Source organism: Thermobia domestica, chromosome 8 (genome assembly GCF_964235325.1).
Source record: "Thermobia domestica chromosome 8, izTheDome1.hap1.1, whole genome shotgun sequence".
NCBI lineage: Eukaryota > Metazoa > Arthropoda > Insecta > Zygentoma > Lepismatidae > Thermobia > Thermobia domestica.
The window spans coordinates 13814656-13839929 of NC_137461.1; the positions used below are offsets into that span (position 1 = coordinate 13814656).

At 32.7% G+C, this 25274-nt stretch overlaps 1 protein-coding gene across 1 annotated transcript in view; it reads left to right on the plus strand.

Moving 5' to 3' along the window:
• Positions 1 to 25274, plus strand: part of LOC145692690 (zonadhesin-like) — a gene marked incomplete at its 5' end in the record, with an annotated part of 41612 nt that overhangs the window by 11668 nt on the left and 4670 nt on the right. The window contains 3 exon segments of the mRNA XM_081768081.1: positions 6963 to 7142; positions 21218 to 21388; positions 24475 to 24503. Coding sequence (XP_081624207.1) covers positions 6963 to 7142; positions 21218 to 21388; positions 24475 to 24488 — 365 coding nt within the window.

Sequence of the window (25274 nt, forward strand, 5' to 3'; positions counted from 1 at the left end):
TAAGAATTAAAAATAAAACACACCATAACTGGAAACAGAGTATCTCGTTTCTTCTCTATTACATTATAGTCCCAAAAAGTGTGAGAAAAAGGGTTTTACTGTTAATATTAGTTTATATGATTGGAATTCTAAGTGGAATTGTAAGTTCACGTCTTATACAGAGTTCTTAACCAAGAAATCACTAAGGTTTAAATAGACAACTTTTAATATCTAAGTCGTAACATTAAAACAGGATAGTTTTAGTGGCATATTTAATGGTTCATTTGTTTCTTGATATAACGATTCAAATCATAATAGTCGTAACTTTGAGTTGAAAAAGAAATGATAACACTGTAAATTACTATGCATAATACCGATTTCCAGCTGCAGAAGGTTCTCACCTTGAATTCCAGTTAAGTATTGTTTGATTGGCGCTCTAAAGATTCCCCTTAAGTAAAATATTTTGAACAATTGCAGGTAATATTGGGAAGACATTTTGAGCCGTGATGTGCCATCAGTTTGTAGCTCGAAACAATCTCTAAGATACTCATAAATGAACGTGACAATTGGTGATGAAACTGAAGCACAACACGGTATTTAACTGTAAAAGTTATGGTTGAATTTAAACACAATTCAAATGAATTTTGGGAATTACTAGTAGGGGGAAAAGGTGAGAGAGGACGAAAGGTTTAATTTATGAAATGAAGGATGAGCGCTAGCCTGATATTCCATTGGTGTCGTCCTGTTCATCAGGTATGATGACTGACTTTCTCTGTAAGAACCTGGAAGCGCTATAATCAGTCAACAACTAGATCTCAATCCTATTGAACTGCTAGGGCGTCGAGTTCTCTCTTCACGATGCGTCTTCGATTATATTCCTTTTCACCCCCATTCTACTAGTCAGATGTTAAGCTCAAATGAGTATATGGCGATGAACCTACAGAATGGTATTCCCAAGACATGGAGTTGGTCGTTCTCCAATGGTGCAATGTGCTGCGCACGACGATCCTTCGCCTTCCAAAACCTTGTGGCGAACACCCCTTGTCGATGCGTCCTCCGTAGTTTTGTTTAGCTGTAAGACGATGAGTCTGGCGTTCGGTGAATTAGGAAGTCTCAGGCTAGGCGGAAGGAAATGCGGAAAATCAAAAAGGAAACTACTCGTGTTTATTGGTAATTTAAATTATGACCATTCAGAGATACATGCTTATACAAGCCGTCTGCAAATGTACAACATGAATGAAAAGTTTAGTTTTTTGAGATGTAAAAGTTCATGATTCTGTAGAAGATAAACGTAATTTAATGGAATAGTCAAATATAATTTAGCAAATTAAATCAAAATTTCACACAGTCACCTCACTCACTTCACTGTTACTTCACAATTTATTTACATCTGTATATAACAATATAAAACAACATATTCATAAAACCATATATACCACATTGTTCGATGACTATCATAATCCGTCTCTCTAGAACTTTTGTTGTTTCTAGGGGGAAATGACAAACATAGATTTTTTCGGTTTCACTTCAAACAAACTTAACATTTTTTAGAGAGCTGTCCAGAGAACCCTGCATTCAATCTAATAGCAAACCCGCAGCAGGTTATATAAGCCGTTTGCGTGTTGATATATCTTGGCGGATCAGTAATTATATTCAAGAAAATTCAGACTTTTTCAAAAATTTTATATTCAATGGTAAATTATAGATTTAAAAAATTAAATGTGTTAGACTTTAGATTTCTTGACTGCATATTGAATATTCAAATTTGTCTGAAAGATTCAAATTGAGGACTTCGATTGTCTACGATTTCACATCAGAGTTAGGATTTTGATGTTTCTTTCTAAAAATTAAATTCCCTTAAAAATTGGATGTTAGGACTCATATTAGGACTTGAATTCTTGATTATTGTGATAAATTGGGTTGATTTGTTAATATTCTGTGTATTTGTTAAGTCTGATACATTTATATGCTGATGTATCAATACATATACTGGGTGTGCTTAATTATTTCATATACTTTAATTTGTGTTATTTGATTGGCTGAATATATTTTTATCAAACGTATATATTGAATAAAAAGTAGTTTGTAATAAAGATTGTTAATTGTTAAAAAAATTGGTATAAATATTTTAAAAATTGGTATTTATTTAATTTATTTATTGTTTTTATGTATTGTACCTTTCCGCAAGCGTTGATTATTCGATTATTCAGATTTCCGTTAAGCTTTCATGTTGTTGGTCTGGAAGTCCGTAGTCCCGTCTGCTGTGGAGTTTCCAATTAGGTTGAATACAGGGTGACCTGTCAATGTACGTTTCTTTTCTTTTTTGTCTTTCTTTGACTGCTTGTTCTGTGTTCTCGACTACTAGCGGATGGGAACGCTACACAACGCTCTATCAAAGACATGACGGACTGTAAATTACACTGTTTTACAAGGGTTCTATTTCTGAAATGAAATTTTGTACTATGAAAGGAATGTGACATGGAAGTACAAATGAGACATCCGATTTGATCCGTCAGGCATAGTTTACGAGTAATTCAAGCATTCATGTACTACATATATTCATATACATGCCAAACACAGTATATGTTGACAAAAGGAAATTTGGAAATTAAGACCTTGCAACATTGACAGCTTTCATTCTTCACAGGTTGGCAAAACTTGCCCTACAGTGTTTTGGTGTTGCAATGTGATGTTGGTCGTAGTTTGTGCGTTAAACTGAGCGTGTGAATCTGGTATTTTATCAGGATTACTGTATTTAAACTGAATGCTGTGGATTCATTTTGTTTATGTTTAAGTGAAGAAACAATGAGTCGCACTCGTGGTTGTAAGTACACAGCTAACAACTTCTGTTATGTTTTGGGCGAGTTGACCTTCGTGAGTAACAGGAAGAAAATGACACCCATCATCAAGAGAGCATATAAGCAGTACTTTGGCGTTGGACCTGGTGATTTTGATAAAAAGTGTTCACCTAATATGTGTTGTGCTACATGTTATTGTAAACTAATTAAGTGGTTGCATGGAAACAGTGTTTCATTATTTGCTGTGCCGATGGTTTGGAGAAAACCAAGGGACCATTTGACAGACTGTTATTTCTGCTTAATCAAAATTCAGGGATTCACGAACAGCAAATAAAAGAAACACATTGTTTATCCGGATCTACCGTCAGCAGGACGACCTGCGGCACATTCTGGAGCTTTACCAGTTCCTTCAAGGCCCACAGATATAGAAGAGATGAGTGTTAGTGAAGAAAGTAGCACTACAGAACTTACATCTTATCCGATAAAAAGAAGGGACCCCCCGTATCAAGGCACAAGTACGCCCACGCCACGAGTATTACAGCAGGATGATTTAAATGATTTAGTGCGAGACTTAGGACTCAGTAAACAGAAAGCAGAATTGTTAGACTACAGGTTACAGGAATATAACCTTCTCCACAAAACAACCAACATAACCTTCAGGAACAGAGAACGTGTTTTTGTGTCTTATTTTGCCAGTGATAGTTCCGTGATATTCTGCAATGATGTTCATGGATTAATGATAGCCTTACACATAAGATACAAACCTAGTGAATAGAGATTATTTTTGGATGCTTCGAAGAATAGTTTAAAAGGTGTATTGCTGCATATCGGGAATAAACTGCCTTCAATCCTAGTTGCATATGCAACTTTTACCAAAGAGAGTTGTGAAATTTTCAAAAAGATATTGACCTTAATTAAGTACAGTGAACATGAGTGGAAGTTGTGTTGTGACTTCAAGGTAATAGCATTATTATTAGGGATGCAACAAGGTTACAGAAAGTATGCATGCTTTTTTGTGTGAATGGCATAGTCGGGAAAGTACTTACCACTACGTGAAAAAGGAGTGGCCTAAACGCAATTGGACAGTTGGTGAAAAGAGTGTGCAACGGTACAGTCTTGTAGATCCTAGAAATGTTCTTGTTCCACCCCTACATATAAAACTTGGAGTTATTAAACAGCTTGTGAAGGCAATGGGCCAGATTTTGCATATTTTGCTGACAAATTTCCTTGACTGTCAGCTGTAAAAATAAGAGAGGGCGTGTTTGTAGGTCCGCAGATACGGAAACTACAGAAAGATAGAGGTTTTGAGGCATGTCTCACAGAGAAAGAAAAGCGCGCTTGGATGAGTTTTACGAAAGTAACCCAAAACTTCCTTGGGAGAAGACTTGACCCTAAATACAAGGAGATGAAATGCTTGCAATTTATTAGGATTTAGGGTGCAAAATGTCCTTGAAGGTACATACCATGGACTCACATCTCGATTACTTCCCCACTAATTGCTGTGACATTTCCGATGAACACGGAGAAAGATTTCATAAAGATATATCCACCATTGAAAAACGCTATGAAGGGAAGTGGATGCCCAGCATGCTGGCAGACTATTGCTGGCGTATCATTAGAGACAAGAGAGACACTCAGTACAAAGAAAAAAGTAAACCATTATGTACGGTCGACAGTTGTTTCGCATACCTACAATTCTATGTAATATATATTGTCAACAATATATAGTAATGCTTTACAAACACAAACATTACGTGCTGATTACTCCAAAGCTATCCCTGATGCAAAAAAAAAAAACTAAATCAGATTTGAATTCAGGAGTAAAAATCCTTTCAGCATCACTATTTTGTTACCCAGAAATAGAACTTTTTTATTTTATGTAAAACAGTGTTATTAATGAAGAGAATCATAGTAAATACTTGTATAAGCATGATTTCCAATAGTAGTCACTGCGACTAGCTATAACATATTTAAATTTTATCTATAATAACAACATTAAGAAATCCTCAAAAATATAATCTATGGACAATGATAAGTAATACCGGATAAACTTATTGTTATTTATTTCACATTTACAAAGAAAACTTCACAATGCTGAATAACTGAATGTGGTTTGATCCATATAAACATGCAACCAAATATTCGTAAACGTATAGCTAGACGTATCTTCTCAATCTATATTAACTACAGGAGAAATAGAGTAATTTGGTACTTCTATACCGCTAATATGTTATCACCGATGAACTGGATAATTTCCGAAAAATGAGTATTGACATTGTCCCATCTATTATGCAAAACACAACACATTGTTACGTTAGACCTCATTTACAAAATATTTTAGACCTTTATCTTTAGAGCTGAAAAAGCAGAGAAAAGTGGTATGTTCATTAAAAGGATTAACACTTTGACGTAACTAGCATCATTTGTAGATCATGTGATATCCGGAAAAATTTATTCACTCTATCTATCGTCTAGAGTAGAACTAATTACAATCATAAAAATCTGTCATTAATTTCTACCGTTACTATTTAGGATAGTTTTTCATCAACACGTCAAGATTTCACAGAATAACTATATAAGTAGGTTAGGATTCTCTAAGGAGAAGACGGAATAATAATATAGTTTTCTAGACACTAAAACAATTAACCAAGGAAAACAAAAGCAAATACTAAGCTTGAAAGCGATAGGTGCCATTGACACTTGTTCGTTGCAGAAAATATTGTAAAAGACGTATCTTTCTGTAAAAATGGTGGCTTACTTGTTTCGAAAAAAAAAGTAATGTTCCATTATTTACAGGAGGGTAGCTAATGCTCTAATCGTTCAAAAATAATCTGAAGGTGACTGCAGACGAGAAATATTTCTATAAATGAAAATGTGAGAAGCTAGCAAATCCTTATGTCATATACATCACATGCATTAAAACAGCGACAAAAATAAATAATTAAATATCTTGACTGTTCGCAGCATCATGCATCAGGAACTCGTACCACCTGGTCAGAGAACAAATGCAACTGTGTACTGTCACTAGTTGAGCCGTGTTCAAAAAAACTCAAAACTCTGAATCGCAATGGGGCCTCCTGGTACAGAACAACGTGGCTAGGATGACCTGGGACACCATTCTACGACTTGGATGGGAAACACTATTGCATCCGCCATACTCCCCGGGCATTGTACCGTCCAATTATCATCTGTTCCATTTCTTAGACAATCACTTTAGAGGACGCCTGTTCAAATTCTTAGTAGAGGTGCAAAATACACTTGATACTTTCTTTACTTCAGGACCCGCGATATTCTACCGCAATAGAATCCAAAGCCTTCCAGAACGTTGGCGGAAGGTCATCAATGTAAATGGAGACCACTTTTGATCTTCCAGATGAGTCTTAGGTGACATATCGGTGTTCAAAGATGCTGGGTGAAAAAGCGACAGAACTTTTTCGGTTACCTTTATATCTACGTTATAATTATATTCAGAATTTTTCATTCCACTTCACGTCATTAACATTTCTATTCAACATTTATAGACTCATGACCAACATATAAACTCATGAACATTCACTATGTTAAAAGTCAAGTAGACAGGATTGGCGAAACTAATATTCTGTATCACTATGTAATATTTTCTTCTGTGCAATTTAAATATCTCGAAAAATAAAGTATAACTTATGATAAACTTGTGTGCTATTATCTATTTCGTAGAATGTAAATTACTACAAACTATTGTTGAATAACTTTTCTTTTGTTTAATTGTTGCAACAACCGGTGACCAGGGCTTTTATATATTTGAAGTATCTTACATATTATTTGATATTATATGTTAGTCACATAAGAACTAATGACAACGGTGAGCGAAGGTGTTATTAAGTATTACCTTAACGTATATTTAAAAATATATGTGTTTCTAGAGAAAGTAGCAATGCTTTCTGATGTTTTGCTGTTGGTGATGCAAAGCAAAAATGTTCATAAGATCATGGAACCGACTTTGAACAATAATATAGGTATTAATAATTTACCAAAGAGGTAAGCAACATTAACAAAAAAGTACAATGTGCGACACTGCAATGTGCGGATACTAATGTATGTAAATATTAAAAAGCAATTAGTTAACATGTCGCTTAATCACTTATGTATTAATACTTTGTTCTCTGAACTCAGAAGCTTAATATAAACTATTTCTTGTATTTCTAGAATGTGGAATCAACGAAATATACGATGAATGCAGAGGTAATTGTCAGCTAACCTGCAGCACAATGAATACTCGTACTTGTCCACGTGACTGTTGGCCCGGATGCGTTTGCCTGCCAGGGTATGTTCGAGATGATAAATCTCGTATATGTATCAGAAAAGAGGATTGTCCTTCTAACGTTTGTAAGTAATAGCTACATTAGAATCCTATAACGATCTTTCAATTCCTCTTCACGTCATTTACATTTCCTTTGAGTATATTTATTTCATACTAATACGTTAATTTATGATTTTTCAGTATGCTCAAAGTATTATAGATGGGATTCGGGAAACTTCATTTGTTGTATCAGTACGTAATATTTGTTTTTCCTGCGATTTAAATACCTTGAAAAAATAAAGTATAATTTATAATAAGCTTTGGTGGTAGTATTTGTTTCGTAGAATGCAAAATACTGGGAAAGTTTGTTCAGTATTTGAACCTTTATTTAATAAGTATTGCCGGAATAAAAGATTTGCAAGGTGTCAATATATTTGAAGAGCCTGACTTGATAAATGAATTTAACTTCACAAAAGATCACATTTCGTAAATTCGCTTCCCAAATTTGATATTGTTTCTTAGTCATATACCAACTAATGGGAAGCGTAAGCGAAAGTGATATTAAGTAGTTCGTTAACTTATATTAATTTATAGGCTATTTCTAGAGGATGTAACAATGTTTTGTGAATTGGTAGCGTGGTTAAAAGTAAACAAGAATGTTGATATTACCATGGGATCGACCATGGACGAAAACTAAGATACTAGTAAGTTAACAAGGGGGTAGAAAGACGTGAACAAAACAGTATCTTGTACACACCTGTTCACAAAAATCTGGAAACTCGTTCAGAAATTAAGTCTGAAAAAGGGAGCCTAGATCCGTCACAATTCCCGCAGATCTATACACAGGGAATTGCAGTTTCCCTCCGTTCTTTATATAGACACGAGCTGCAAACCATACTGTCATGCGAGCGATGTGAAAATATAAAACCAATATCAAACTACTTATTTCTAAGATTACTATTGATTGCACACTTCATGCACAGTTCCAATATGCAAAAACAATCAATATCTTAAGTAGAAATTACTGAAAAAGGCCAAAAATGACTATTTGAAACTTCAAGTGTGAACCTGCAATTGGAGCGTTACAATTATCAATATTATAGCGCATTTCCTTCTAAGTGCTTCCGTAGCCAAGCGGGTTTAGTAATGCTGGATGAAATTTCTGAAGCGAAGGGCGACGGTTCGAGCCTCCGTGCGGAAAGTTCGGTTTATTTCTTCCTTTTTTAAATATATGGGAACATTGTTATAAATATAAATTTGTACTTAGTGCTTGGAAAAGCAATCAGACGAACTGTAACTTTTCAAATCTCTGTTACATTTACTAGCCCGCCATTTCCATAATTTATGTATGAAAACGTTAACAGAGACGTCAAAAATGTAAATTATTCATGTTCCTGATATATATATATATATATATATATATATATATATATATATATATATATATATATATATATATATATATATAAGTGTGTGTGTGTGTTGTGTCATACAGATCGGGCCCTAGTTGATGTAAGGCGTCGCAATCCTTTCATGTCAACCCGGCTGTTAGTGATAGCGCCTCGTTTTCCTGGCTTCTTCCTCCCCACTCGGCGACGCATTAAAGATGCAGGGCTTCACGCACATCAAGCCGCGTGTAACAACAAATTGACGGATAGTCATAAAGTTGATCAACTAGTATTTTCTGAGGCAAATATTGGTCGTAACTGGGATCATGTAATCTTCACAGACGAAAATATATTCTCTTCAGCAAATGATGGTCCTCGACTTGTGTATAGACCCACAGGAAAACGTTACGAGCCACAGTACATGCACAGAACGCATCGAATAGGGCATGTTACTATTCACTGCTGGGGATGGCTGTGTAAGGATACAGTTGTTGAATTACACAGAATAGAAGGCCGATTAAACAGCCAGAAGTATCAAGATATTGTGCAGTATGACTTGCTCCCTGCTGTGAGAAATTAATTTGAAGACGGCATTGTAGAAGTTCAACAAGATCATAGCTCGATACATGATTCCCATCTAGTTCAAGCCTGGTTTCAAGAGAAACCCAATTTTGAGCTAGTTGAATGGGTTCCGAAAGGATCTAACTTGAACCCAATGGAAAATCTATGGGCGGAAGTTACAAGAACTCTACACGAAAATTGGCCTGATCCTCCACCAAGAACAGCTGACGCACTTTGGAAGCTAGTTTCTGAACACGTGGGAAGAAGTAGCACAGGGACATCAATTTGTCGCTAGCTTGGTTAACTCATTACCAAGAACATTAAGATGCGTCATCGACGCTAACGGCGATTATACGAGATATTAATACCAGAATAAAGATTTGTCTTCATACCCAGGTGAACTTCGAGCTCTTTCAAGAGCTCACTAAGTTTTTCACTTTTCTTTTAATATTGCTCTCATTGGGACGTTTGCGTTTCGTCGGAATGTGCATTATATATTTATTTCTGCTCCTTTGTTTAATCTACACATATAGTCCAGTGGTTAGCACGTGTGCCTTTGGTGTACGGGTACCGGGTTCTATTCCCGCTTGGAGAGTCTCGTGTTCTTACCTATTGTGATAATTCTGTGTTCGTGCCTCTGTTGTTAAAGAGGTACTGCTAAAACTATAAAACCGAGTAAAACAATTAAAAATTTTTAAAAAATCAGTTACTGAGGAACGTTCGGTAAGTCAGTTTTGTTTTAATATCTAATGCCTAGCGCGTTCGCTGTTGGGTCTTATAGTCGCGGGTTTACTAAAAAAGAACATTAAAATTGTACTTGAACTAGAATTTATTTGCATGAATCACCCGTCTTCTTTAGCCTAAAGGAATTAAACGTTGATAAAAATATATGGTAAAAATTAAATAAATAATAAGATAGTAATAATGGTATTAATCTGTATCTATCTACATAGGATGTGAATGAAAAAGTCGTCGTCTATCAGAACAAGAAATGGCTTAACCGTTTGAAATGATGTTTATTAGTGAACACTTTCACCTTTCTGACTCATGGGCACTCGAAGAGGGCAGGGTGGGCAGCCCTCTGACTCACGAAACTTATATAAACAGAAATATCAAACATAATATATAGCAGCCATAAAGATAGCCACTCCTAGAACATTTTAGAATGCTTTGCTCGAACTGGCTTGTTGTCACGCCATTTTTTATTAAAATGCGCATCCTAATAGAGGAAAGGAGTTAAAATTTATGCCAAAAATAGAATACCTCATATTTGTGAGATGAAACTTGACTCCATGCCGTTTACGTCGCCAATATCTAGTGGTCCACTTGTCGGTAAATGTCGATCGTCGATATAGCGACGCATCAAGAGATTACACTTAGTGTGACCCTGGCGGGAGGTTTTCACCAAGTGGAAACAGACATCTAGAGTAGGGGTGTTGCAGTTACCACGGCGTAGCGGTGATGACTTCTTTTCGGTCCGTATTTCGATTCGTCGCGGAGAATCGGCGAAGGGACCGAAACGACTTATCGCCAGGCATGTGCATGCCTTTATTATCATATATTTGTTTTTCCTGACGAATGTTCCTAAAGTGAGCTCCAGGGGAAGAGTAACCCATGCTTTTACATCACAAGGTTGCTGTTTCGCGCCATTCCGGGAGAACTTTATATATAGTTTATCAGTGCTTTTTAGACTCATCTCAATGTAAATGAATCATGCATATAGGTTATTTAACATATTTTGACGGAGTAATTTTGTAATTCATTCGCACATTGTTGCGACTCTGCCACTGGTGGCCCACCGATAATATAATTTTCAAAACGGAAGTGTGACCACCGCGGATCGTTGCAGTGGGGTCATCAATTTTTGACGAGAGGTCGCTAGTTACCCATGGATGGTCCACCGACGCTTACGGCACGGGGTAACTCTAAATTAAATTTAATTAAAAAATCACTATAGTTGCTCTAAGAAGTAGTTTTTGAACTTGGACTGTGTAAAATTGGTCTTTTGAGGCAAACACTTCCTTAGTTAAACTTCGAGTATCTTCGGGAAACAATAAACCAAAGATGATAGGTTCAAACCCACAATCCAACGTTCACAATCGAAAACATTGTGTAAATCTGTATTTTCCTCTTTTAAGTGTTATATGTTGATCCGTTATTAACTGTACTCTACAAACGAATTAGTTGGGTCTAGCGCAAAACGAATGAGAGAGTGTTAGAAATGGTGGGTGAGAAACGAACACTTTTAGATATTATTAGGAGGAGGAAGAGAAACTGGTTGGGACGTTGTATCATGAGGGACGTCCTAGAGGGTATGGTGTCGGGAAAGAGAGGGAGGGGGCGAAGGAGACTACAATTAATGGATGATATAAAAACAGGAAGATCATACGCGAAGACGAAGAAGTTAGCGGAGGACCGTGGAGCATGGAAGCTTCTCAGCTGCGGCAAGTGACCTGCCAATAAAGGCAGAATACCTATGATGATGATGATGATGACAAACAATTTATCATTGTAATACTTAAGGATAAAGTATTTTGAAATTATGTATTCATGGGAGCACATGGTAGTTGAATCAATCCAGCTATAATCAATGCCCTCAATTTCCTTCGTGCAATTGAAAGCGATTTTCCTGCAAGCTGTTATACAACGACAATTAGTCTAGTTGTCTACGTGTCGAACTGCTGAGCCAAAGAACGAGGGATTGAATCTCGGAGATGGACATGGAAATTTTTATTACTAGCAGAATTATACATTTCACCCACAATAAAATGAGCATTAAAACAGTTTGTGTTTCCGTGAAAAAGTAAGAATTTATTTCAAGTTAAACTTTTTAAAAGTGATGCAAAACGAATTAGGCTCATGATTGTCCGAATACCTGACAATTTGAATAAATCATTCGACACGCCTTTAGTATGGAGTTAAAGAGCTTTCTGATACGTATAAAGAAATCTCACTGATCTAAAATCTATTACGAAAGAGGACCTATCAGAAGCTTCAAAATTACGTCTGCGTCACTTCGGTGAACGCTGTATCGAAACTTCCAATATAAATTTCACTCACTTGACGTCTAGTCAGTCGACCGTACTTGGTTTTTTCGCGAACTATATTGAAGGGGTATAGACGAAAAATATGCAAAATCCATTTTTCAATTTTGTCAGGAAACGAAGAAAATGTGTCGCCCTTCTATTTCAGAATTGTTGAACTTTGGGGGGGGGGTAGGTTTCACTCATCTGCTGTAAGTAGTGACTACTGCTGTTAACCATTGCTTTCTTTCATTTTTCATTTACACATCCTATCGTCTTTCAAGTTCGGTTCCACATACCATTCCATTTAGTTTCATATATTCTGTTCCATTGCATACACATTCCTCAATCTCTTATAATATGTCCAAATTATCAAAACAGTTCTCTTGCTTTCTTCCTAATAAGGCTAATTTAAATTTCAAGATAGTTAATTTCAAATAAACCTGCAACTTATTTGTTAATTACTACCAGTATTGAGTTCTTCCTCATTGTGTGTTAATATATATTGTTCAGTGTTTACATTGTAATAATAATAATAAATATTTATACCAAACTTAGATATAATTGCAGGATACGAAGGTTAAGTGGGTAATAAAGCAGCTCAAGCTAATATCTTACTTCAATCTGTATCGTAGATTACAGTTATCGTTAAAATAAATAGAATATTCGCATCCAAAATTGATTTTATCTAGGTAGCATGGATAGGAATACGCACGAGACAAGATTTGAGGCCATCTCGTCTCGACAATATGCTGCAAAAGTGAGGTCTCGACTCTAAAATATATATTTTTCTATTGGTAGAGCTGTGATTCAACTCGAATTTTGACAGGACAATTCTGTCTCGACTGACTCTGTGGACAATTTGACGAGCCCAGTATTCCAAGCTGGCGGGATAACCAATTACACCATAACGCAACATCTATTTCAGATACAGCCGTTATTATACACTTCATTTTCACAAGCTTCTTCTTATAATAACTATATCGATTTCCTACTTAAATTGAATTATAGATAATGGTTAGTTATGTAGCAGCTAATTTTCATGCTATACAGTACAAAACAAGTTCACATTCAATGGAAATAAATAAAAATGTAAGATATAGGAGATTACTGGCATTGCGATTTAATCCGATTTCAAGCAGTACATATTTTCTAAGTAATTGTTCAAATTTCTTTATAAGAATCTAGATTATGAGGTACCCCAAGTTTTTTAATGCAAAAAAATGCAAGCATATATATTTTAGGTATTCAACTGTGTTCACATTTCTCATTTTAGCGTTTTCGTATATGAATTATGGACATGGCGGGCTAGTAAATGTGAGAGGCATCTGATAAGTGACAGTTTGTTGGACAATGTGTTTCCAATCACTTCACAATTGAAATTTATAATTATAAAAAAAATTCTCATGTATCTAAAAGAAGGAAGAAAAATCTTTAACTTTCCGCATGGAGACTCGAACCATCGCCCTTCGTTTCAGAAATGTCAGTAGCAGTAATAAACCTGCTTAACCACAGATGCAACTTACAAGAGATTGTATTATAATATTGATAATAGAATCGCTCCGAGCACAGGTTCCGACTTGGAGGTTTAAATATCCATTTCCTGTTGTTTTCAGCAATTTCCACTTAGCATAATGATCGATTTTGCATATTGGAACTGTGCATGAGGTGTGCAATCAATATTAATCTCAGAAATAAGTAGTTTGATTTTGTTTTAACATTTCCACATCGCTCGGATGACAGTACGGTTTGCAGCTAGTGTCTACATAAAGAACGGCGAGAACATGCAATTCCCTGTGCATAGATCTGCGGGAATTGTGACGGATCTGGACTGAATTTTTTGGACTTTGTTTCTGAACGAGTTTCCAGCTTTTTGTGAACAGGTGTGTACAACACTACGGCTACTGGTGTGCTGCTACTGGTGTAAATATATGTTAAACGATATAATTGTTATTGCATTAATTTGTGGTGTAGTATTAATTAGTATATGATAATGAAGTAAGTTAGAAAATTTTTACTAGTAAGAATACAATATTAATACTTCGTACTGTACGCTGACATGATCCGCTCTAAGATGATAATATCACATAGGAAGTAAAACCGGATTAACGCAAATACTAAACGAACATCAGTAAATCTCTACACAATATGTACCATTCCACGCTACAGAGTTTGTCGAAGTTCATCATGGTGCCGTCTGATAAGTTTTTTGGTCTTCCGAAGGACAACTGTGTCTATCACAGCTATTATTCCCACTGATTTCAGTGACGTCCTACTCATCAGTGAATAAAATACATGATAATTTATAAATACTATTTTATTAATTTTCCTAGTAACGGCAACCAATATATGTATTATTCAACAACCTTGTCAGCACTTCCACTAGAACACTCGTAAACAAACATGTCTTATTCATGTATATATGTGCAATTTTTCGGCAAGTGTGTCTGAAATTCTTCGGAGGCAATCAGGACAACAGCATATCCCAAACATTTAAGTGTTATAGTTAGACTGTAAGTTAAGGTTTTTTGTTAATAAGTATATTAAATAAGCGTTTTAGCTATATTTGTGTAAATTTTGAGGTCTCCAAACTTAACATGTTGGTAGAGTAAATTGTAACCATAAAACCAGCTGTTCCTGGAAGCTTATTCTTACTGACTTAAGGAGAACGTAAAAGTTATGTGTTTTAATTTGGACAATTGATCCAATATACTCAATTAGAATTTTAGAGATTTAATATAAAATAGGATTACCAAAACGACAGTGTTATGAATCAGGTTATCTTTGAATAAATTTCGTAATGCGTTTCGATGTATTTCATGTCTTTAGTAATTACGTTTGTTACTTTTTTAAGCATTATTTTCGTGTTCTTGGTAAAGAAAAAATGGTCAGTAACAATTTACGCGTTGATATTAAGCTTCGTAGGAGCGTTAAAATTACAAATTCATTTGTAATCCAGCATTATCTATTTCTTAGCTGACTGCAGTCATATAATATTGCCAAATTGTATGAAGTGTAAGGAAACACAGTTAACACTTTTATTTAGCAAAATTAAACTACAGTTAATGCCCAATAATTAAAACTGCACGTGGAGATCAACAAACATATACAATTATATTAACCAAAGAAATCGGCCATAGTGCATCAAATAGAAAGTAACGATGAATACATCTCGTAACTTATATACATTTTATACTTTAGAAGATCTCTTATATTCAAATGCGGATGCTACTAATGCTTTTGTTCACTATTTTTCCTCAGTTCTTGTGAAATCAAATTTTAAATATAATGCCGAGTAAATTAAATTTTCTGAAACAAATCAGGATTTGAACTTTGATATTCTGAATATTGGGTCAATAACTAGTGCAGAAGTTCTAAGTAATATTAAGAAAAAGTTGAAGCCTAAACGATCGGCTGGTCCAGATGGTGTTCCGCCATATATTATTAAGGGTTGTGCTGTAGTAGTAACTCCACAATTAAAGTTTATTTTTAATCTGGGTTTGAAAACATGTGAGTTCCCAAGTACATAGAAGGTATCTACTGTTACTCCTATTTTAAAATCAGGAAATTCATCCGTAATTTCGAATTACAGACCGGTTTCTATTATTAATTCGTTAGGTAAAGTATTTGAGTATATTCTGTATGGCAGAATTTATGAACATATTAAAGTGCAAATATCGCAACTACAACATGGTTTTGTACCTGGAAGATCAACAATATCAAAATTTATTAAGTTTTGTAAAATGTATTTATGATCAGTTAGATGCAAATAGACGTGTAGATATGATATATATGGATATTGCAAAAGCACTTGATAGAGTAGATCTCGAGATTCTAATAAAAAAATATGTACAATTTTGGTTCCTCAAAAAAATAATGAAGTTCTTCTGCTCCTACTTAAACAAAAGATATTTATTTCTATTTTTCAATAATAGAGTTTCTCAAGAATTGGTTCCTACTTCAAGAATCCCACAAGGATCTAATCTTGGTCCGTTGTTATTTTAAATTATGATTAACGATTTGCCGGACATAGTCAAGGATTCTGAGTGCCTTCTTATCGCCGATGATTTAAAATTGTATGGAACAATCAACAATAAAAATGACCAAATAATATTACAGTCAGAAATTAATAACATATTTGCATGGTGTTCTAGAAATTGATTTACTGTAACAATAAACAAATGTAAAGTTATGTCTTACACAAGGAACAAAAATTCTACAGTAAATTACTCAGTTGATAATTATCAACTCGAGGGAGTTAATTCAATTAAAGATCTTGGAATTTATGTTGATACAAAAGTATCGTTTACAACTCACTATAAGGAGTTAGTAAGTAGTGCAAACACGTTTCTAAGATTTATAATTAGAAATACAAAGTATTTTAAGAAACCAGAAATTGGCTTATGCAGCTATTATTTGGAATCCATATTATATAGAATACATACATGATATAGAACATGTACAAAATAATTTTTTAAGGTTTCTGTACTACAAGGTTAATAATAGATATTGCCCATATTATTTATCCAATACTATACTAAGAGAATACTTTAGACTAACTTCACTCTAAATTCGCTGATCAGTGCTGTCCTTGATGTTTCTGAAAAACTATTCAACAATAGAATAGATTGTCCTTCTTTACTCTCTCAGGTTGCTTTATATGTACCAGGCCTTAGGCCTAGATACGATCTCTTCTCTTGTGTTTCATTTTCAAGAACTACTCAACACAAAAATTCATCGATTGTTAGAACTTTAAAACTTTATAATTTTGTGTCGAAATATTGTGATATATTTTTTGATACAGAATCACATTTTCAAGAAAATATTAAACAATTATGTATTGATTTGGAGCTGTTTGGCTTAACGTTTTGAAATAAATTTTCCTCGTAATGTGTACACTCAAAAGACGAAAACACTAACTAAAATATTATTGATATATCCTTTTATATGGAATAGTATTGAATTGAAATTAATATTTGTGAATTGAAATTGAAATAATGAATTCAAATTAATATTTGTAGTGCATTTCTAATATATGTACAAGTTGCAGGAAAGTGCTTATACTTACATTTATTTTTGTTTGTTGTATCTTTACTTTATTTGTATTTTGTATTTTTTAAATCTTGTTTCGTTTTGTCTGTAGGTCTCTTATTTTATTTTACTTTCTTGCCTATTTTATTTTAGAATAATGGTATCGTATTAAAATATTATGCTAATAAGGCTATTGTAGGATTGTAATCCTATATGCCTTTTACAAGTAAATAAATAAATAAATATCTGAACTAAATATCTGAACATTTGTATTATAAAATGAATCGGTAATATACAGAAGTGATGGTTATTTAGAGAACCAGAAGAGGAAAATATAAGATAGTATACTAAGAAGGTAGAGTCGGAAATGAAATAAAGTACGGAAAGTCATAAAATAATTATAATACTAAAATAAAAACATCATAGATATTAAAAGAGCAGTTATATTATATATATATCTGAATCAAACTATAATGTTAATAAGTTGCACCTTTGAAGCCTTTTCTTCAATCTGGTAGGAAGGAAAAGTCTGGTGGAGCTAAATATGTAGGATAACTCGCATCAGATTAAATAAAGACTGCACTTTCCTGTTAAAATTCTAACTTTACCGATGCTATGTGTGGCCTTGCGTTGTCGTTATGAGGATTAAACTGAGGCAGTAGAGATTTTCAATGGACAGATCATCAAGATTCAAAGATAATAAGTAACATATCATTCTTCTGCTACTAAAAGTGGATAATCTAATTGTATAGTTGCTACACGGACGGTCGTCGAGAAAAGGTGCTAGCGTAACTTTATCCACGCTCCATACTCGTTTATCTTTCGAGGCGAAGTTTCGTTTTGGAAACATCATATTGTCCACTACCGTTCAGTTTTGAGTTCATAATTATAAATCTATGTTTCATCATCTTATAATAAATGTCTCCACATTGCCCTTGCCAAACTGAATGGAATATATATCGTCAACACTTCATACGTTTTACTTAAGAGTAAGCCCATGTAAAACTCAGCGACTGCAACGATTGGAAAGATCGAGAACTTGGTGCAGTTGATGCAATATTCAATTTTATATTGACTTAATTTCCTCGTATATGATATGACGATTCTCTTTCAACACATTTCTTACTGCAGTGAAGTATTTATCCATATTTATGGTGTTAGGCGTCTAGAGCAAACGTAATACCTCAGATTTCGACAGCACGTTTAAGTTCCGATTAGATACGGTTAGTCGTGAAGGACCAGAGTCTCCGAAACACTTTTAAAATCGATCATGGCTGTGTTTTCACCTGAAACTGTATTTAAATTCGTAAAAGATAATGGCAATAAATCATTACTTCCGAGCTCCGTTGTTGCAAAATGATATCGTCAAGCAATATCGATATATTTGCAGTTCTCTGAGTTTGAAACAAACTTACCTGCAGAATTTCAGTTAAACCTTTCACCACTAAATCGAATTCACGTTTACTATATCTTCCAGTTCAGCAACGTTATTTGAACTTCAGTATGTAGAAAGTTTTCAGGATGTTTTTCGTTCATGAATATTCTTTCATATTATTTCAAAATACTAAACATTGTTTACAAGATATTATCAGTTAGACATTAGGAATAGTTCTTAAATGATAACAACGCAGTCCTTCTGTTTAATTACATTGATAGAAATAAGCACATACAGAAGCTAGTGTTTATTCCTTAAACATTTCAACTAATGTTACAATTTGACATAAGCAATATAATAAGGAGAGTAACAGCTGTATTTCCGATCACCGTTTGTACTATTCATTAGTAATCATCATTACACAAACGGAAATTCTTTTATCTAAAGCTTTTTGTTGTTAAATAGTTATTGTTTTAGTACTTTTCATCATGATACCTAAATATGTGCATGTCAAAACTATTTAAAATGCATCTCTAATCTTTAAGGTCTTCAACAAACTTCCTTTAACTTTCTAATACACCAGTATGGATTGCAATTCGCACTGTAATCATGATTTCAAAGTGACCACAAAATATATTAAACGTTATTCATTTTACAAAACATTACATATAAAACTAATGATAAAACTGGAGAAACAAGTACACAGGTTTTGAAAAGAAAGAAAGAAGAATAAGTACCAAATTTGAGAATGAATTGACAATATCAATAAAAACATAACAACAATAAATAGAAAATAAAGAAACAAAGGAGATTCAGTAAAATGTAGTATATGAAGTTAATCTCTACGAGGAATATCTAAAAGAAATGTATCATTTGAGAACTCACTATAGTCTAATAACACAGGAAATAAAATCCGTATATATTACTTTGGCATATATTAACTCATGGATAAATTTTAAATTAAATTTTCGTGCATGTACGAAACAAGAAATTTTGCTACATTAATCTTAATACGTACTAGTAATCTGAATAAATCCTGGGGCAAAAATAGGAAGTCGTACGTAATAGGAAGAATATATTCATATCGACTTTATCAATTTACACATGTAACGTATTTAATGCCAAAATGGAAAAGTTAAATGTAAGTTTAACTTTAATTTACTAAAGACACGAGTACTTGTAAACCATTATAAAAAAGACACTTAAGTAACTTAAGATTTTTTTTGCCAAAACTTGCCACTAAAAGTAATTATTACGCACTTTAAATATTAAATATGATAGGAGGAGTATAAGATTCTAAATAATAAAAATTCAATCTCAGTAAGAAATAAAACCTAATTCAGTGTTAATATTTAGTTTATAATATGCAAAGCAAAAGCCATATTGCTGCATAACTAACTATGGTTTGCTAGAAACATTTAGTATAAGGGGCTACATTATTTTAAGCTATAACTAAAGTTGACTTTTTTGTCATATTAAGGGGCCTAAACACCATGAAATTAAAATACCGCTAATTTTACAGTAATTATGTGATATCTTCAAATAGATAGAAGATAATTGAAATGTACAACAAAACCGCTCTAGTCAATATTATTTTGCATGAGGTACCGTTATCACGAGTCAACTAAGAGTTTTCCGTTTGCAGCCATTTATAAACGCGAAAATAAATGCCTATTTTCTAAATGGATGGAAAGCACATATGTGAGTTGTGATAATGGTGTATCATGTAAAATAATATTGTCTAGGGTGCTCTTGTTCCACATTTCGATTTTGTTTTATCTATTTGAGAATATCACATAATTACTGTAAAATTAGCGATATTTCAATTTCGCCGTGATACGTCCTCTTAACTACATGAAGACTAACGTAACTGAAAACTTGTGGACTAATTAAGATTGATAGGTAATCTGTAGTCAACAGGATGAATTGTCAATAATCAAGTATTCATTTTGTAACTTGTAGTTTATAAAACAATACAGTTAGTCACGATAGACAACATTCATAAATTTCAGCAGTTTAAAACACCAAACAGAGGAAAACAAAATTACAGACTAATACTTCATATCAATATGTGAAGGGGAAATAATTCCGGCTCCTAGAGAATGAGCTTGAATCTTGTGAAAGATATTTCAAAAGCTGTTCATTAAAAGCAAAATTTCGAAATGTTAAATATACAATTTGTCTTTTGAAAATATTTCAACTCTGCAACAAAGCGTGACTTTTGTAAACATATCTTTTAATCGCTTATTTATTCCTCTTTGTGGGATTAATACTTGTTCGTTATTGATAATTTTATAACTACCACAACTTTTCTTCATAAGAGATAAGTAAATACTCGTGTGGGAAAAGTAATGTTGCTATACTAATCACAGGATTTTAGCTAATAGTTTGTTCACAATAATTTGCTGGTGATTAAGCTTAAACAGCAATTTTGTAAAGATATGAGAAACTTCTTTGAACCAGTTTAGCTATTTTCGAGCTTACTTTACATCCGTCAGATAAATTAAAATAATAAGAAATAAACTCATTAAATATCTTGATATCTTATCTGTGTCCGGTTTAAGGACCATCGCAAAATTGATCTTAACGATTTACAAAATATTCTTACACTTTTTCTGGTTGAGGCACTAGCATAATTATTAGAAAGATTGAAATCATCCATATCTTATACTCAAAGAAAAAACAAATTCTTCTATATAAGTGATTCAAAGAATCACTTATGTATTTATGCTTCTGTTGTGTAAAGAAGGAAAATAATATTTATTGTTTTGCTGTGTTTCTAGTTTGTGGAACAAACGCATATTACAGCGAATGCAATGGCAACTGTCAGCTAACCTGCACCACGATGTATAATAAATGCCCAGATCTCTGTTCACCTGGATGCACTTGCAAACCAGGTTACTTTCGAGAAGATAAATCCTGGGTATGTGTCACTAAAGAGTTTTGTCTTCAAGGTACGTATGTGAATTTTTTATAAATTTTATATTATAATTTTATACTCAAGTTTTAAGTTCATCTTGATATCAATTAACTTTTCATTTAATATTTATTTTAAGGTACAAAACTAGTTGATAATCATGTCATTATCCCTCACGTATTGTAGGGTGAATTGGCAAAAATGTATTAAATCTATCAGTAAATTATTAAATTTTACCTTAAGCGACGCATACACCTTGGAACGTAATTGCATACTTTAAAATAAATTGTAAACTTTATGATTTATTTCGTACTATTCTACTTATAGTGAAGTACTTCATATATTGCTGAATATCTTAACATTTATTTAACACATGATGTCACAGTAACAGACTAAACAAGGCTTGAGAGCATAGGAAATTGCTGAGAACATAACTTCTTCCCCGATTTAAATTCCACGAAACATTACATTATTAGGCAAATCCTTTTCCCGATAGATAATATTGTTCTACATTTAGAAATACATACTAATAAGTAGCAACCTTGCAACAATTTTTATTTGTTTTTATCGGTGCAAATGAGATTGTTTTCAATTGCGAAGTGACTTAAATTTACAGTTATATAAGCTACTAATATTCTCATAAAGAACGTTGTTATAAAAATAATTTCTTTCTTTCAGCCCACGGATACTATTAATTTAAAATAATTAAGAATTATTTTAACCTGATTAAAAAATCAATTTTTTTCGTGGATTTGAAATATCCAAATTTTTCTTACAAAAAGTTTTCCTGCCATAAAATTTACTTTAAATTGATTTGCGAGTATAGTTTGAAACCAGGGGAAAAATTTCTTTAGCTTAACATGGCACATATATGCATCGATCCTAAAATAGACTCTGATAAAGAGGTGAACAGTAATATTAAAATGAAGAATGGTTGAGGAAACGTGAAAGCTGGAAAGTGAAGAAACCCCTTGCAACATTGAAAGAAGTAACAATCAAATCATAATTTTTTTTTATTTATTAAGATGTACAATTTTAAACAGTCTTCTCATCGTTTTTGTACGTTTGTTATGAATATTAATCACAGAGGTACTTTCATCAGAGGGTATTCCGTCAATCACTCTTTAATATTCAATCTAAGGTATATTCATTAATCAAAGATACATTTTGGAGACACTAAAATTATCAGTGAAAAAATAACAAATAACAAGAAGCAGATGATTATTTATTTTTGTACATTTCTAGTTTTGATTATTCGTTTATTTATATCGCTTTTAATCGTTATAAATAAATACAACATATTTGTTACTTCCCATATTGTAAGTATTGTATTAATATACAATAAAATTATCATATAGGTACTACTAAATTATCACTCAATTTCCACCCCTGACTTTGGAGAAAATACAGGAAAAGTGAACAAGATCCGAAGGGAATTTGTAAGGTCTTAGAGTCCCTTTCTTCTCTGGAAGTTAATGTAACTTATGGAGACAAGAAGTGTACAATTCGAGAAAAATCAACATAATTTGCAATCAATCCTCAGAGTCGTTTAGCACGGTAGTTCCTAAGTATGGAATGTCAAATAGAATATTTATAATTATTATCAACCAACATAAATTATTAATTCTCAAAATAATAAATAACTCAAGAGGGCAGTTGGTATGTTTTAAGAGAAATTACTACTCCTAGCCTTTTAGTAAACAAAAGTATGTGGCAACCTATAATATGATTCTTTCTCTTCACTTCAATACAATGAAATAGAGAACACGAATGGTATACTAACATGCAGATGTCGAAATGTTAAACCCAACTTGGCGTCTCGGAAATATGAAAGATTTTAATTAAGTCAAAGTAAAAATTTATTGTGTATTGTATGTCCATCGACGAGTAGTAATTTAAATGATTAAACATATCCGATAGCAAATATTGAAATTTTCGTCAATAGAAAACGAAAGAGCAAAGAAACGATGAGTACAGTGCCCTAGTTAACTTTATTTAGGAAGAATACAATAAAAGACATTGTAATGTCTTTGATTGACAATGAGGTCCTTGATAGTATTTTGTAAAATTTAAATTAAGATAATGAATAATTTTTAACGTTTAAATTTGCATTAAGGAAAATTTTATAAAACCTTATTCTTTAGATTACTTGGTATTTTTTATATTTTTTATGAAAATCTGGAATACATAACATAATTGACTACGAAGAAAGGATGTGCTTTCAACATAATTAATGAGAATAGCGAAAAGAATCTGAGAAATATTAATTCTAGGATGAGATACTTATTTTATTTTAATAAAATCTGGATATGTAAGTAAATACAGCAAATATTTCTCCCTAGAATCCTAGAAATAGAATATAAAGAATCAAGGAGATTCTGCTCTCGTTGGCATGAATAAGGAGTTAATACATGTACAATAGTATTAATAGTATTGATTATATTATAGTATAGATTATAGTATAGATAGTATAGAATAGATTATAGTATTATAGTATAGATTATAGATAACTGTATGAATAGTAAGTATAGATTAAGTTGTAAGGATGATAGGTGATATATTTTACTTAAGAAACCTAAATTTCTTTGAGAAATTAGTAATATTCATATCAATTTAATATCAAGATGGTTGATATTATTTTGGAATTACTGTATGATAAATAAATTTTCATTCCTTCAGCATTTCTTATTAAGTATTTACAAGACCATCATATTAATCAAACTGTTAAAGCTCTTAATATACCATAAATTTCGCTTTTCTCTTTATCATTATTTTTGCTACAATGCGCTTTGCCTTCCAACGTAAGCACTTCTTAATACTTATTTTCAGATTTTAATTAATTGTGTTAATGACTTGTCTTTTGCTATCACATTTTTCAGTGAAATATATGTTTAACATTAATTCCGCTCATTTATTTCATATTTTTAGAGTATGTAAGAATAAATTAGAATTACTGAGTTTAATTTAACTATTCAAAATTATTGTGGAGTTTATAACTTGGTTGTTCGGAAATGGTAAAATATTTACTGATTATGTAGTTTTAAATAAATTTATGATTTAATTTTAAAATATCGTCAGTTTTATAAATTTATCATATTATTCTTTGCTTTTTATTCAATTTAGTATATCGAAAGTAATTTTCTCCATGACAGGTAGGTTATTATTTGTGGTCACATATATTGATTTATCTTTTAATTTCATTAACCATGTGGTTATTATTCTCTTTTATAAGAGAGAGAAATCTTACTTCTTTTTATTAATTTATCTTTTACAAATTTAATGGAAATTATGTTAATATGAGCAATTCAATTTTCTCTTCCTTCATTTTAATACTGTATTTTTAAGTATATATAATTCGCAATTTATTTTCTATTTTGATAGATTGATTAAAATTTGATGGGGTGTCTGTAGTAAAGTCTTTTTGACCCAGATAAAGCCTAGATTTTGCCAACGTCCGACACAATCTGAACATAAAAAATAAATTATAACTTCTAAACATTGAAACTTCTAAAAAAAAGTCTGAGTCAAATGCAAGATATAAAAGACAACATCAAAAAATTATTTAAAAAAGGAAATACGATGGAAAGCTTAAAGATGAGTTAAAATACACATTTAAAATGACTAATAACATCAGTTTAAAATCATTACAGGAAAATAATCTAAAAATAAAATTCCCGATAGCAAGTTAAGCTGTCGACCCAACTGGTAATTACTAAACGTTCATCCACAAAATATTCCATTATCCCACAAAATTAGGTGTACACTTTTATTTAATCCTAGGCGTTTTCTGAATTTTTAGTTAACTCAACATTATAAACAACGTACTGAATACTCAGTAGAACAATATCTTTCGCATTACGGACTATTAGTGCCAAGTAGTACATAGGAATCGCAGTGATGAGAATGTCCAATACGAAAATAAG